At 40.9% G+C, this 14,865-nt stretch overlaps 1 protein-coding gene across 1 annotated transcript in view; it reads left to right on the top strand.

Moving 5' to 3' along the window:
- Positions 1-14,865, top strand: part of ADGRF4 (adhesion G protein-coupled receptor F4) — a 71,585-nt gene that overhangs the window by 14,536 nt on the left and 42,184 nt on the right. The window contains exons 3-4 of the mRNA XM_030198791.1: positions 3,708-3,871; positions 14,243-14,491. Coding sequence (XP_030054651.1) covers positions 3,708-3,871; positions 14,243-14,491 — 413 coding nt within the window. The remainder of the gene's footprint in view (positions 1-3,707; positions 3,872-14,242; positions 14,492-14,865) is intronic.

Here is a 14,865-nt window from a genome sequence, read left to right as displayed (position 1 = left end):
CTGCAATAATGGAATGAAATGAAAATGTCTAGGGCCAAAATTAAGACATTTTTGGCTAGAGCTGTTTCAATCACAACTAGACGACCAAAAGGTATCCTAATTGACCAAATAACCACTGGAGGGATTAAGGTGGTTGCTGATCCCAATGGCTGGTTTTTGGACATTTTTTTTCTTTGATGTTTTATATTTCAAAATGATCCCAAAAGAAAAATGCATTGAGCAGAAAACGTATAGGAAAAAGGTGATTTTCAAACCAAATGATAGATGTTTTTCAGGTTCGAAAGCGGCTATGTTCACCACTTGAATTTTGGATGTTTCTAGCAAAACATCCAAAATTGGATGTAGACGTTTTATCAAAAATGCCCCTCTATACTTTACACATGCTCTAGCACACAAGTAGGCATGGGCTTTTGCCCCACCTGTAGGGTTGCTGTGAGTGTTTCTGCCTACTTTTCTTTATAGAATAAGCTTAAAAAATAAGCACCAGAACAAGCATCTTCACCCTATTATGAAATTACCTTCCATGTGTGTCCAAATTCCAGCGTGAGATATAAACAACTCAGGTCTCAGAAAGAGTAAATTAACTTAGGGTCCCTTTTATTAAACCACGCTAGCGATTCCCAGCTCAGCAATGTCAACAAAGCGCATTCACTTAGAATGGCATTGCTGCATGGGAATCGATGGTGCAGTTTGGTAAAAGAGGCCCTTAGACTTTACCAAAATACTTATATGTTTGAAGAAAACAAGATACTTTAAAATTACATTTCTAAGCAAAGTCAACAACAGAAGAAATTGCTAAGACTCCTCCCCCTTTATTCTAATATTTGATCTTCTGGGCTTATCTCATACTTTCTTGAATTCTATTACTGCCTGTATGTCACCACTTCCACTAGGAGGCTAATTTTATATTGTGGTTTTACATTTTTTGTTATTGATCGATAAACTGTGTATGTACCTATGGACTCAGCCTGGAATTGGAAAGACTGAGACAAAATAAATACTGGAATAAAGAAATACAATAAAATAAAAATACCACCCTATCCATGCAGAAATATATCTAATCATTCTCCAAAGTCTGTTCCTTCTGAGCTCCATATCATCACTTATTTTTCAAAATTATATTTAAGCAATGTACAGAGAACCAGAGGGAGAAATCATACATTTTTAATGCAGGTATACATGTGTCTATCTCCTGAAAGAAGGAACTTTCTCCTGCATTAGTGGATTCTAAATGTTCACCAATATATATTTAGATATAGATATAAATTGGAAAAAGAAAGTATGGATGATGTTCACATAGGACTAGATTCAATAAATGGTGTCCAAATTTGAGTGTCAAAGAAAATCTGTGCAGAGTGCTGTTCTATAAATAGTGCTCCAAGTTGCATGCCATTTATAAATGAGTGCTTAGAACTGATTTCCATGCCAAACTTTGGGAGCAAGAATTTACACCAACTGAAACTTGGTGTAAATCCTGGCATGTAAGTTAGACGCGGATCCCCGTTACTCAGTAATACTGTGTGCATCTTTAGTGAATGCCCCTGACCTGCTCATGCTCCTCCCATGGCCACACCCCCTTTTGATTTGCATGCTATAAGATTTACGCACGGATCTTTATAGAATAACACTTAGAAAGATGTGTGTGCAAATCCAAGTTGTTGCCAATTAATGCCAATAATTGATTGTTAGTGCACAATTATTGGTGCTAATTGGTTCATTAGCCAATTTAGTTGAGTATGCATCTCAGAATAGCATGCAATTTTGTACATGTAAATTTGCATACCATTTATAGAATCTGGGGAATAATCCCTACCTTTACTGTGTGAAAAAAAGGACAGGGGCGAGTTGAGGGAGTGAAAGCAGACCAAGAGATTTCATTTTGAAATCCTTGTGTGTACTTTCTTGGTGAGCACTGTGGCTCTGTTCCCATGCAGGTGAGAAGGGCTCAGGAATTCTATACCTACATTCCGTATACACATCCTATTTTCCAAAGGGAACTGTTGCAGGGACAGAATTGACCTTCCTAAATATGCAACACACATCTACAAACATACAAAACACACACACAAACCCAAACATTTTTAATTGCACTAAGTGACCTTCATTGTTTCTTCAACAGATTATTCCAAAGCTGTTTTTTGCATGTAACCTTTCAGTATATTGTAGACCTTCATCTGTGCAACACTCAGGGTTTAAAAATAAACAGTTCAATAATGGTCAACATATTTTCTTTTTCAAATGCCAGCTACTGCAGCTAAAAAATATCCAAACAGTGGCCACCTCATGGTTCCTTCTGTATCTTATGCATTTTTGCTTTCTTTAGTAATTGTAACTTTTACCTTATGTCCTAATCCTTCCCTTGGCTTTACATCATGCCCTCCACCCAGGTTCTCATGTGTTTCTTGGGGTCAATATTCAGACAGTGGCTGACAGCGCTTTATCTACCTACCACTGGTGTTAAACACAGAAATTCAATGACGGGTTGTCTCTGGGTTTTTTGCCCACTAAATCTTAGGGAGGTCTTTTACTATGCCCACGCTAGGGTTTTCAGCTCACAGTAGAAATCAGCTGATGGTAAACGCTGAGACGCACATAGGAACATAATGGGTGTCTTGGTGTTTACCACCAGCTGATTTCTACCTTGAGCTAAAAACCCTAGCGTGGCTTAGTAAAAAAACCTCCTTAACCAGTTATGCTGATATTCAGCTGCTGACTAGTTAAGCTATAGTGGTTAAAGGTAGGACTGCTATTTATGCGGTCTGATTTAACCACTAATCTTATCTGGTCTGGCCTTGAATATCTACACCTAACTGGAAACATCACACAACATAGCTGGCTTAGCAGTAGATGCTAACTGGTAATACTCAGCAGAGGTAACCAGTTATCTCCTGCTAAATATTCATGGTTAGCAGCAAAATCATGGCTAAATAGCACTGAATATCAGGGGGATTATTTTTATTTCCCCCAGTTTTAATGCTTTTTTGTAAATCACTCAGGGCCACATTTTTGTAAACCGTGTAATTGTGGTAATTTCAATTTTGGCGCACGTCCACTATGCACATCTGAAAAATATTTGTTTATTTTCTGGCACGTGTAGCAGATGCGCACCAAGTGGCATCTGACGCGCGTAGGTCATTACCGCCCAAATTCTTTACCGCTAGGTCTATGGCAATTTTGATTTTGCCGCACGTCCATTTTGGGGGGAAAAAAGGCAGTTTTTGCAGGCATGCTGAAAAACAGATCTGCGCGTGCCCAAAACCCACATCTATACTACTGCAAGCACTTTTTAAAGTGTGCCTTTGTAGGAGGACCTTTAAGATATTTTTCTTGATATGCAGTACATCACATAAATATGAACTATGAACTGCAATATCCAGATATGGTTTTCAGTGCCTATGCTATCTGGATGGCGACGGTATTAACCCATGTCTGTATAGCTAACCAGCTAACGTTAGGACGGCCTTTTGGTGTCCTAACTATATCCAGATTGTTATCTGGTTAGTGGATGGAATATCATCACTAAGCAGACAACTCTAATGCCCACCCTCACTACAACCATGGGTTGCCTTGGTATGATTTGGATAGCACTGAGGTGGACTGTAAGGATATTCAGTGGCATTATTCCTACACCACAGAATATCAGCCCGAAAAATATTTTTAAGGTGTATTATTTCAAATATGATTTTAGCTTACTTCTTATTTTTCAGAAAAATGTGGAGAAGATTTTGGAGATTGTGTGCCAGGTAAAACCTCTTGTAAAAAATGTGGTCAGGGCTTCAGCGGTACTATGAAAGCTGAATGTGATAGTGGAAAGCGGTGGATACCTGTACAGGAAACCTGTGTATCTCGGGATATGCAAAGGTTGCTTCAGGTAAGTATTTTGAATATTTCTGTTCTGGGTATTGCTGATTGTGTAATAAATAATGCATTCTGATTGCAAAGGCCAAACTGTGAGCACATCTATTTTAGAAGTGTGCTCTTCAGGACTACCTATTTTAACTTTTTACCTCTCATTATTTCATGGATCAGAACGGCACACCACAAGCCAGTTGGGTTTTCAGGATATTCGCATTGTATGTGCATTAGGTAGATTTTCATACTTTTGAGATCTGTTACATGAAAATTCAAGTATATTCATTGTGGATGTCATGAAAATCATAAAACTGGCTATGGGTTCCTGAGGACAGGTTTTGGAGGCCTTGGATCAGGTACTCAGAATATCATGAGATATTCATATCCATTTTGTTTTATTCATCTCTGGTTTTTTTTTAATTTTATTGAATTTCAAACATAAAAACATCAAGAGCTAGATTCAGTAAATGGCACTCAAAAATTGACACTGACAAAAACTGGTACTCAATGCTATTCTGAATGGGCACTCAAAGATGAGCGCTCATTATAGAATAGCATTGAGTGCCAATTTCGGCACTCATATTTGGTGCCAGGACTTACACCTGCTGAAATCAGTTGTAATTCCCGGCGCCCAATTTGGGGCCACATCCCCGGTATTCTATAAAACTGTGCACAAATTTTAGGAACGCCTCTGATTCGCCCATGTACCTCCCATTGCCACGCCCCCTTTGAGTTGTGAGCTATGGGATTTAGGCACATATTGTTATAGAATAGCCTCTAGCAAGGTGTATGTGCAAATCCAAATTGATGTCAATTATTGTCCATTAGTGCTCAATTCTTTTCACTAATTGGCATGGAGAGGCATTTTTGATATGACATCTAAATCCGACTTTGGATGTTTTGCAGAAAATTTCCAAAAATCCAGTAGTGAACATGACCATTTTCAAACCTGACAAAGTCTGTCTTTTGTTTTCTGAAAATGGTCATTTGCTAGACATTGTTGTGCTTAGTGCATCTATCTTTTTGGATAATTTTCAAATAAAAATGTCCAAGTCATTGGGATGTAGGAGGAGTCAGCATTCTTAGTAGACTGGCCGCACAGACATCCCAGCAGAGCAGTGGGGCACCCTAGGGGACACTGCAGTGGACTTCACATAAAAGGTCCCAGGTACACATCTCACCATTGCCCTCTTATATTGCATGGTGAGCCCTCCAAAAACCACCATAAATCTACTGTACACCACTACAATAGCCCTTATGCCTGCAACTGTCACCTATCTATAACTACAGTAGGTGTTTGGTGAGTTTTGGAGGGCTCACATGTACTAGTTAGAGTGGGATATGGGCCTGTGTCCCCTTCTCTACAGTGCACTGCACCAACCACTAGGCTACTCCAGGAACCTGCTTGCTGCTCTAATAGGACTGGCCATAACATCTGAAACTATCATAGAGGCTGTTATGTGCTGTTTCTTCACATCTTTCGGGGTGGGGAGTGAGACAGGGTCATTGGCCACTGAGGGATTAAGGGAGTTATGCCTTAATCCCTAGAGTTACCATACGTCCGGTTTTACCTGGACGTGTCCTCTTTTCGAGGAAACGGCCGGGCATTCGGGCAGGTTTTGCCAGCCTGACATTTTGTCTGGATTTGCGGGTGGATAGTGGGTGGATGGGCCTCAGGGTGTCCTATCCTCCCCTCCCTTCCTTTACCTTAATGTAGTGCCCTGGTGGTCTAGTGGCCTCTTCGGGGCAAGAAAGAGTCCCCTCTTTCCTGCCTGGCATGGCTGCAGACTGTCTTGTGCATGGCGCCACTTCAAAATGGCTGCCGAGAGTTCAACTGGCAGCCTTGCAAGACTTCCGCAGAAGAGGTAAGAGGTACAGGAGGTATAGGAGGGGAGGAGTAGTGAATGGAGTCATGAGGGTGGAGGGAGGCTGGAAATTTGGGGAGGGGGTATACATGGGGGAGAGAGAGGGAATCTGGCTTTCTTTGGGGGGGGTCAGAATGAGGGGGTGGGTGGGGTGTGACAGGGGATGGGGTGGAGGTGTGACAGGGGGAAGGGCAGGGTGTGACGGGGTGAAGTGGGGCATGTGTCCTCTTTTTCCTTAAGGCAAATATGGTAACCCTGTTATTCCCTCCAGTGGTCATCTGGTCATTATCAAAAGAGGTCTAGATCAAAATGTCTAAATTGTAGCCCTTAGCATTTTTGTTTTGTTCCATTATGGCAGATAAATGTCAAACACCCAATTCCCGCTCCTGACATGCTCCCTTGTGATTTGGATGTATTGCCAACAAACTGCATAGTAAAATATCTTAAACTGAATTTCTAAAATAGTGATTTGGACATTTTTAGAAGTAAAACATTCAAATACCACTTTGTGCTGCTTTTTGGATTTTTTTTCTGTTTTGAAAATGAACCCCTTAGCCAATTTACTTTGGTGTACACCTAGGATCAGCAACCAAACATCGGTGGCCAATCATGGATGCCAAATAGAGAATCTAGGGGCAAGCATACAATACAGCAATGTATCTGTATTTTAAGAACCAGTGATTTCATATACTGACTATAGGCACTCAGTATGTGCTATGCAATGTACTGTATAGATAAATATAAAACTCTTTGAGCCACTTTAAATCTCACTCATTGTTATTTATTTATTAAAATACATTTACTTTGATTAGTTTGCAATTCATACATATATTTACAATTATTCATAGAAACATAGGAAATGGCAACCATGTGGCCTATCCAGTCTGCCTATCCACAGAAATTGCTCAGTGCTACAATCCGTTTCTCTCCCTCAGAGATCCTTGATGCTTGTCACATGTTTTCTTGAATTCAGATCCTGCCTTCATCTCTTCCACCTCTGCTAGGAGGCCACATACATCTACTACTCTTTCTACAAAGCTGTATTTCCTTATATTACTCCTGAGGTTGTCCCCTTTCACCCTCATACTATGGCTTCCTGTTCCAGAGCAACAGTTCTCAGCCCTTCTTCTGTGGAGACACCCCTGACAGACAGTGTTCACGTGTGTGACACACTGAACACCACAGTTAGCAGCTGAACAAAATCTTATATATTTCACTGATGCTAACAATGTAGCAAGAGAAATACAGGTGCAATAGTGGTGACTGCTGGGGTGAGTGGAAGTGGGAAAAGGAAGGGGGTGGAGTTGAGGCCTGCTACATTTCCAGTTAGGGCTGGTGGTAAAAGTGGGGACCAGTTAAGAAGAGTTCAAGTACTACTACTACTACTACTATTTAGCATTTCTATAAGTACCTGACTTCCTGGTTCCCAACAATCCCCAACTTACCACAGTAGGAAAGCACTAGCTTGCTATCAAAGGTTTGGTGATACACTAATATGTCCCGACACAGTGGTTGAGAACCACTTTTCCAGTACCTCATTTCCATTGAAGGATCCTTGTCTGCTGTGTATTTGTGCCATGGAGATACTTAAACATCTCTATCATATCTTACCTGTCTTGCCTTTCTTCTAAAGTAATAATTTGGATATTTAAGTCTGTCTCCATATGCTTTTGGATGAAAATTATTGACCATTTTAGTAGGTGCCTCTACACCAACTCCATCCTGTTTATATCTTTTGAAAGTACCATCTACTGAATTGCACAAGCTACTCCAATTGAGTTCTCACCAGATGCTTATGGAGAGGCACTATCATCTTCATTTGCTTGCTGGACACTCCTTTTCCTATGTTGCCTTGTCTCTTTGTTTGGCCACATTAAAATCATCAGATTCAATGATTCCCATATCCTGCTGTTCTTTACTGCAAAGAAGAACTTTACCTCCATATTAAGTTCTTGCAGCTTACATGTATGATGCTGCATTGCTTAGAGTTACATTTTTTTGATGATGATAACTTATAGCAACTAAAGCACATCACTTTAAACCTAGAAGATGTAATAGAACAAATTGATAAGCTGAAAAGTAACAAATCACCCGGACCAGATTGGATATGCCCTAGAGTTCTGAAAGAGTTCAAACAAGAAATTGCTAATTTGTTCTTGAGAACTGGAGAGTTGCCAGTACAACTCCAGTTTTTAAAAAGTATAGACTGGTGAGCCTAAAAATGGTACAAGGTAAAATGGTTGAAGCTGTGCTAACAAAATAAAAAAAATAGAGACATATAAAAAGATATAACTTGATGGGAATGAGTTAGCATAGGTTCAGCAAAGGCACAGCTTGCCTTAGCAATTTATTAAATTGTTTTGAAAGGCGTAAATAAATGGATGGATAATGGACAGTCAATTGGTAAAATGTATTTTCAGAAGGAATTTGACGAGGAGTGGCGTAGTGGTTAGGGTGGTGGACTCTGGTCCTGGCAAACTGAGGAACTGAGTTCAATTCCCACTTCAGGCACAGGCAGCTCCTTGTGACTCTGGGCAAGTCACTTAACCCTCCATTGCCCCATGTAAGCTGCATTGAGCCTGCCATGAGTGGGAAAGTGCAGGGTACAAATGTAACATAAATAAAAAATGAGAAAGTCACAAGATAGGATGCCATGCCTTTTTGTGGTTTGCAAACTGGAAAAAAGATAGAAAACAGTCATTTAACCACATGGGAAAAGATCAGCAGTAGTTGAGTCTTTATTGTGATCTGTCCTGTTTAACACAATCATAAATGATTTGAAGGCAGGAGTGACAAGTGAGATGATCAGATATTCAGATGACACAAAATTATTAAGAATTTTAATTTTTAAAAACCCAAAGGATTGTAAGGATCTACAGAAGAATCTTGTAAGACTAGGGACCTGGGCATCTAAATGGCAGATGAAATTGAATGTGGACAAGTTCAAAAGGATGCACATAAGAAAAAAATAATCCCAACTAAAGATATAAAGCCTTAGGTTCTGAGTTAGGAAAGGATCTTACAGTTATTGTGGACAATAATTAGAAACATTTCAGTTCAGTACATAGCGGCTGTCAGAAAGCTAATAGAATGTTAAGGATTTATCTATTTGTATCTATCTATCGTTATGCTTCTGTATAGGTCCCTGGTGCAACTTCATCTTGAGTATTGAGCATTGCTCCAACTCGAAAAGGATATAATGCAAATGATAAAGGCAATGGAGCGCCTGTAGAAAATATTTTTTCATGTGCCAGGTGGCATAATTAAGTATGAAATCTATTGCCGGAGATGTAGAGGCTGACACAAATGACAATCAACTGTTGGAAATGAAGTCAAAGGGTATTTATTAGAAGCACCAGCATTACAGACCTGACACAGAAGATCTGGTGCATAAAAATAACCAGGAAGTTTATTTTGTTTTTTTATTGAGCTGTGCTACACTGGTATGCCAGTAGGCGTGTCTGCACTAATCGGTTAGCGCAGCTACATCGCTATGCACTGATTAGTGTGTGACTAGTACATGAGCCCTTACCACCTACAAAATAAGTAGTAGTAAGGGCTCATGCATTAATCTTTTTTTTAATGGCCACACGACAATGGGAAAATTAGTGAGTAGGCATTCATACAAAAAAGTAGGAAATGTGGCCATTTTAATGTTGCAGTAAAAATGGCCTTAGTGCACGGAAAAGACTAATATAAGGGTGCGCTAATGCCACTTTTTACTGCAGTTTGGTGAAAGGGCCCCTTAATGTAGTGCTAGAGGCAGATCATTCCAAAGCTAGAGTCCAGCAGTCAAAAATGCCCTAGTTCTAAGCCCAGATAACCTTGCAAAACCCAGTGAGAGCACCATAAGCAGCTCCAGTACAAGACCTAACACATATTCATATAAAAAATTACAGAGATCACTGTTCATCAGTTTACTCATAATTTTAGGAGTCGTGTTTAGGTAGTGCAAATTAGTGTGTACTATTGATATCACAGGCAAGATCCCAAAAAAGCTCTATACATTTTATGCTGCTTATCCCAGAAATAAGCAGTGGGTTTTCCCCAAGTCAATTTAATAATGGTCTATGAACTTTTCCTTTAGGAAGCCTTCCAGACCCTTTTTAAACCCCACTAAGCTAACCGCCTTTACTACATTCTGTGGCAATGAATTCCAGAGTTTAATTACACATTGAGTGAAGACAAATTTTCTCTGATTCGTATTAAATTTATTACTTTGTAGCTTCATTGCATGCCTCTTAGTGCTAGTATGTTTAGAAAGAGTAAACAAACAATTCATGTCTACATGTTCCACTCGACTAATTATTTTATAGACCTCTATCATATCTCCGCTCAGCCGTCTCTTCTTCAAGCGGAAGAGCCCTAGATGCTCCAGCCTTTCATTTTTTCGCCCTTATCTGTACCTTTTCTAATTCCACTATATCTTTTTTGAGATGAGGCGACCAGAATTGAACACAATATTCGAGGTGCAGTCGCACCATGGAGTGATACAAAGGCATTAGAACGTCCTCACTTTTGTTTTCCATTCCTTTTCTAATAATACCTAACATTCTATTTGCTTTCTTATCCGCCGTAGCACACTAAGCAGAGGATTTCAACGTATCATCAACAATGACACCAAGATCCCTTTCTTGGTCGGTGACTCCTAACGTGGAACCTTGCATTATGTAGCTATAATTCAGGTTCTTCTTTCCCACATGCATCACTTTGTACTTGCTTACTTTAAACGTCATCTGCCATTTAGATGCCCAGTCTCCCAGTCTCTTAAGGTCCTCTTGTAATTTTTCACAATCCCCTCACGATTTAACAACTTTGAATAACTTTGTGTTGTCAGCAAATTTAACTACCTCACTTGTTACTCCCATCTCTAGATCATATATCATAGATCTTCAACTTCCATCCCGCTTTCTGTTGGTGTGCCTCAGGGTTCTGTCCTTGGACCCCCTCCTCTTCTCCATCTATATGTCTTCCCTTGGTACCCTGATTTCAACTCTCAGATCTACATCTCCACCCCTGAAATCTCAACCTCGACCCAGGACAAAATCTCAGCCTGCTTGTCTGACATTACTGCTTGGATGTCTCAACGCCATCTAAAGCTCAACATGACCAAAACTGAACTTCTCATTTTTCCCCCTAAACCCACCTCCCCTCTTCCCCCTTTATCTCTGTTAATGGCACTTACATCCCCCCTGTCTCCTCGGCTCGTAACCTTGAAATCATCTTTGATTCCTCTCTCTCCTTCTCTGCCCATATTCAACAGATCGCCAAAACCTTCTTTATCTACAATATTAGGAAAATTCGCCCCTTCCTTTCTGAATACGCTGCCAGAACCCTTATCCACACCCTTGTCGCCTCTCACTTGGACTATTGCAATTTACTTCTCACTAGTCTTCCGCTCAGCCATCTCTCTCCTCTCCAATCTGTCCAAAATTCTGCGGCATGACTTGTTTTCTGCCAGAATCGTTATACCCATACTAGCCCGCTCTTCAAGTCACTTCACTGGCTCCCTGTCCACTTCCGCATTCAGTTTAAACTTCTCGTACTGACCTTTAAATGCATCTACTCTGCAGCCCCCCATTACCTCTCCGCTCTCATCTCTCCCTACATTCCTCCCCGTGAACTCCGCTTGCTTGACAAATCTCTCTTGTCATCCTCCTTCTCCTCCACTGCTAACTCCAGGCTTCGCTCCTTTTCTCTCGCGGCACCTTATGCCTGGAATAGACTTCCTGGACCTATACGTCTAGCTCCATCTCTACCTGTTTTCAAATCTATGCTGAAAACCCACCTTTTCACTGCTGCTTTTAGCTCCTAGCCACAATTGCCCTCCCCTTGTCCCTTCCTCCCTTCTCACCCATTACTTCCCTCACCCATAACTGTCTTGTTTGTCTGTATTACTTAGATTGTAAGCTCTTTTGAGCAGGGACAGTCTCTTTGTATCAGGTGTTCAGCGCTGCGTGCGTCTGATAGCACTATACAAATGCTAATAATAATAATATATAAATATGTTAAAAAGCAGCGGTCCCAGCACAGACCCCTGAGGAACCCCACTATCTACCCTTCTCCATTGAGAATACTGACCATTTAACCCTACTTTCTGTTTTCTATCCTTTAACCAGTTTTTAATCCACAATAGGACACTACCTTCTATCCCATGACTCTCCAATTTCTTCTGGAGTCTTTCATGAGGTACTTTGTCAAATGCCTTTTGAAAATCCAGATATACAATATCAATCGGCTTGCCTTTATCCACGTTTGTTCACTCCTTCAAAAAATGTAATAGATTGGTAAGGCAAGATTTCCCTTCACTGAATCCATGTTGGCTTTGTCTCATTAATCCATGCTTTTGAATATGCTCTGTAATTTTGTTATTTATAATAGTCTCTACCATTTTGCCCAGCACCGATGTCAGGCTCACCATTCTATAATTTCCCGGATCCCCTCTGGAACCTTTTTTAAATATCAGCATTACATGGGCTCCCCTCCAATCTTCTGGTACCATGTTCGATTTTAAAGATAAATTACATATTACTAACAATAGTTCTCCAGCTCATTTTTCAATTCTATCAGTACTCTGGGATGAACACCATCTGGTCCAGGAGATTTGCTACTCTTCAATTTGTCAAATTGCCTCATTACATCCTCTAGGTTTATAGGGATTTCATTCAGTTTCTCTGACTCATCAGCTTCGAATACCATTTCTGGCACTGGTATCTCTCCCAAATTTTCCTTGGTGATGTCCGAAGCAAAGAATTAATTTAATCTCTCCGCTAAAGACAGGCTCTTCCAGCTGCTGATCATGAAATTACTCTGTTTTATGAACTGTTGTGTTTTAACAAATAGATCATTAGAAACATTGTATGCTATTATCCAGCTTATTTTCGAAAGAGAAAGACGCCCATATTTCGACCCAAATCGGGAGATGGGCGTCCGTTTCCTGTGGGCGCCCAAATCAGTATAATCGAAACCCGATTTTTGACGTCCTCAACTGCAGTCCGTCATGGAGATAAACAAAGATCATGGGGTGTGGCGAAGGCGGGACTGGGGCGTGGTTATCGGCCAAGGAGAGATGGGCGTCTTTAGCTGATAATCGAAACAAGAAGGGCGTTTTTGATGAGAATTTGGTCAGCTTTATTTGGATCCTTTTTTTTCAGGTCCAAGTCCCAAAAAAGTGCCCCAACTGACCATATGACCACCATAGGGAATCAGGGATCACCTCCCCTGACTTCCCCAATGGTCACTAACCCCCTCCCACCAAAAAGAACCCACTTTAAAAACTTTTTTCCCATCCTGTATGCCACCCTCAAATGCCATACCCACCTCCATGACAGCAGAATGTGTTCTATCCCCTGACAGCCTTTCCCTGGTTGTGATGTGGGTCTCGGGTGAGTGTGACACCTTTTGGGCACTGCAGAGTCACATCAGCAGTGCATTGTGGTGGGTGTAGGGTATTGGGCTCCGTGATTCCACTAGCTTGTGTTACATGCTCACGATATTGGTAGTTGGTAGGCTCTACTCCCATGGTGCTTTTCCCTCTGCTTACTGGGTCAGAGTGTGCCCTGTTTTGTTTCCGGTAGTCCATGAGGTAGTGGCCATTTGTTTAAGACACTTTTAGATCCCTTTCATGTGTTAGCCACGTTACAGCACTTAGTTCTTACCTTGAATGTTGCTGAAAGAGGGCATTGTACACCAATCTGCCAGCTCGGGCCTACTGCTAATCTCAGTAGCAGCGAGACTCGTTGCCAGTGGGGCACAACCTCTGATCTGCAGTTAACTGTGAGTAAACGTGCTTATTCAAATAAAGGACGTTTTCAGCGAGATTAGTCTTCAGGTGTGAACTGCTGTGCCAAGGTTATACAGCAGCAACAAGTCCTGTCCATGGAGCACTTTTAGTGGGTACTGCAGTGCACTTCAGGCAGGCATACCCAGGCCCAACCCCCCCCCCCCACCCCCCACACCCGTAACACTTGTGCTGGTAAATGGGAGGCCTCTAAAACCCACAGCACCTACATGTAGTTGCCCCTTCACCCCTAAGAGCTATGGTAGTGTCGTACATTTGTCCCTCCCACGACCAAATGGCTTGGATTAGGACGTTTCTGAGCTGGGCGTTATCGCAAAAAAAAATGCCCATCTCAGAAAGGACCAAATCCGTGGCATTTGGTCCGTCCAAACCGTATTTTCAAAACGAAAGATGGACGCCCATCTTTTTTGAAAATACGGTCTGTCCCGCCTTTTCACATCCCTGTTTTCGGATATAGACGCCCATGGAGATGGGCGTTTGCATTCGATTAAGCCCCTCCACACCTTTTAAAGGATTAACAAAAAATATGCTTTGGTACATGAGCTTTGAAGACCTTACTGACCTCTTCTTCAAATGTGACTGTTGATTTATAAATGAATCACTGTAATTAGTACTTTATGTATTATTTTGTGCTTTCTCAAAATGCTATTTGCACTTTAGAAATCAAAGTAAACAGTATATACATTCTTGGTTTTCTAACAAATTTTACCACTGTGCATTTCAGGTTCTGTCCAGTAGACCAACGCTGCCTTACGTTCTCGTCAATTATGAGTCAGAGTCTTTAGTTAATACAGGTTTATCAGTAGTTGATTTGACTCATCCATCTGAAGATGATTGCACACCTTTTTCAATTTCCTGTGCTGCAAACATGGTAAAAATGCAGGAAACCACAGCAGGAAATATCGCATCCATTGTGACGATATTGAATTTATTAAGAAACTCTTCTGACAATTCTACTAAAAACAAAATGAAGGTAATCTTTCTTTAAGGTTACAAGATCATTATTTCATTTTTATATATTGATGCTGGATATATTATCAGTGTAATTCTCAGGCAAGTAGGAAGGGTAATTTTATTAATGGCTGCTTGAGTGGATGCAGTGGGTGTATGCTGAAAAAGCAACAATCATATAAAGGAAACATGCATATGTACTTTTCCTTCTACAATCATACAATCAGTGGAAAAAGCATCATCTAGGGAATTCTAGAGATGGTGCCTAGCATTATGTGCTATTTGTACACTGATTTTTTGGCACAGAAAAGTGTTATACGGAAAGGAGGTGCCAAAATGCCCCCAAAACAGCAGATCTACGCAGATCCACACTTACATGCTCAGTTACAGAACAGC

The sequence above is a fragment of the Microcaecilia unicolor genome, chromosome 3 (assembly GCF_901765095.1).
Source record: "Microcaecilia unicolor chromosome 3, aMicUni1.1, whole genome shotgun sequence".
Lineage (NCBI taxonomy): Eukaryota > Metazoa > Chordata > Amphibia > Gymnophiona > Siphonopidae > Microcaecilia > Microcaecilia unicolor.
The sequence above is the reverse complement of the archived record's forward strand: the minus strand, read 5'-3'. Positions and strand labels throughout refer to the sequence as shown.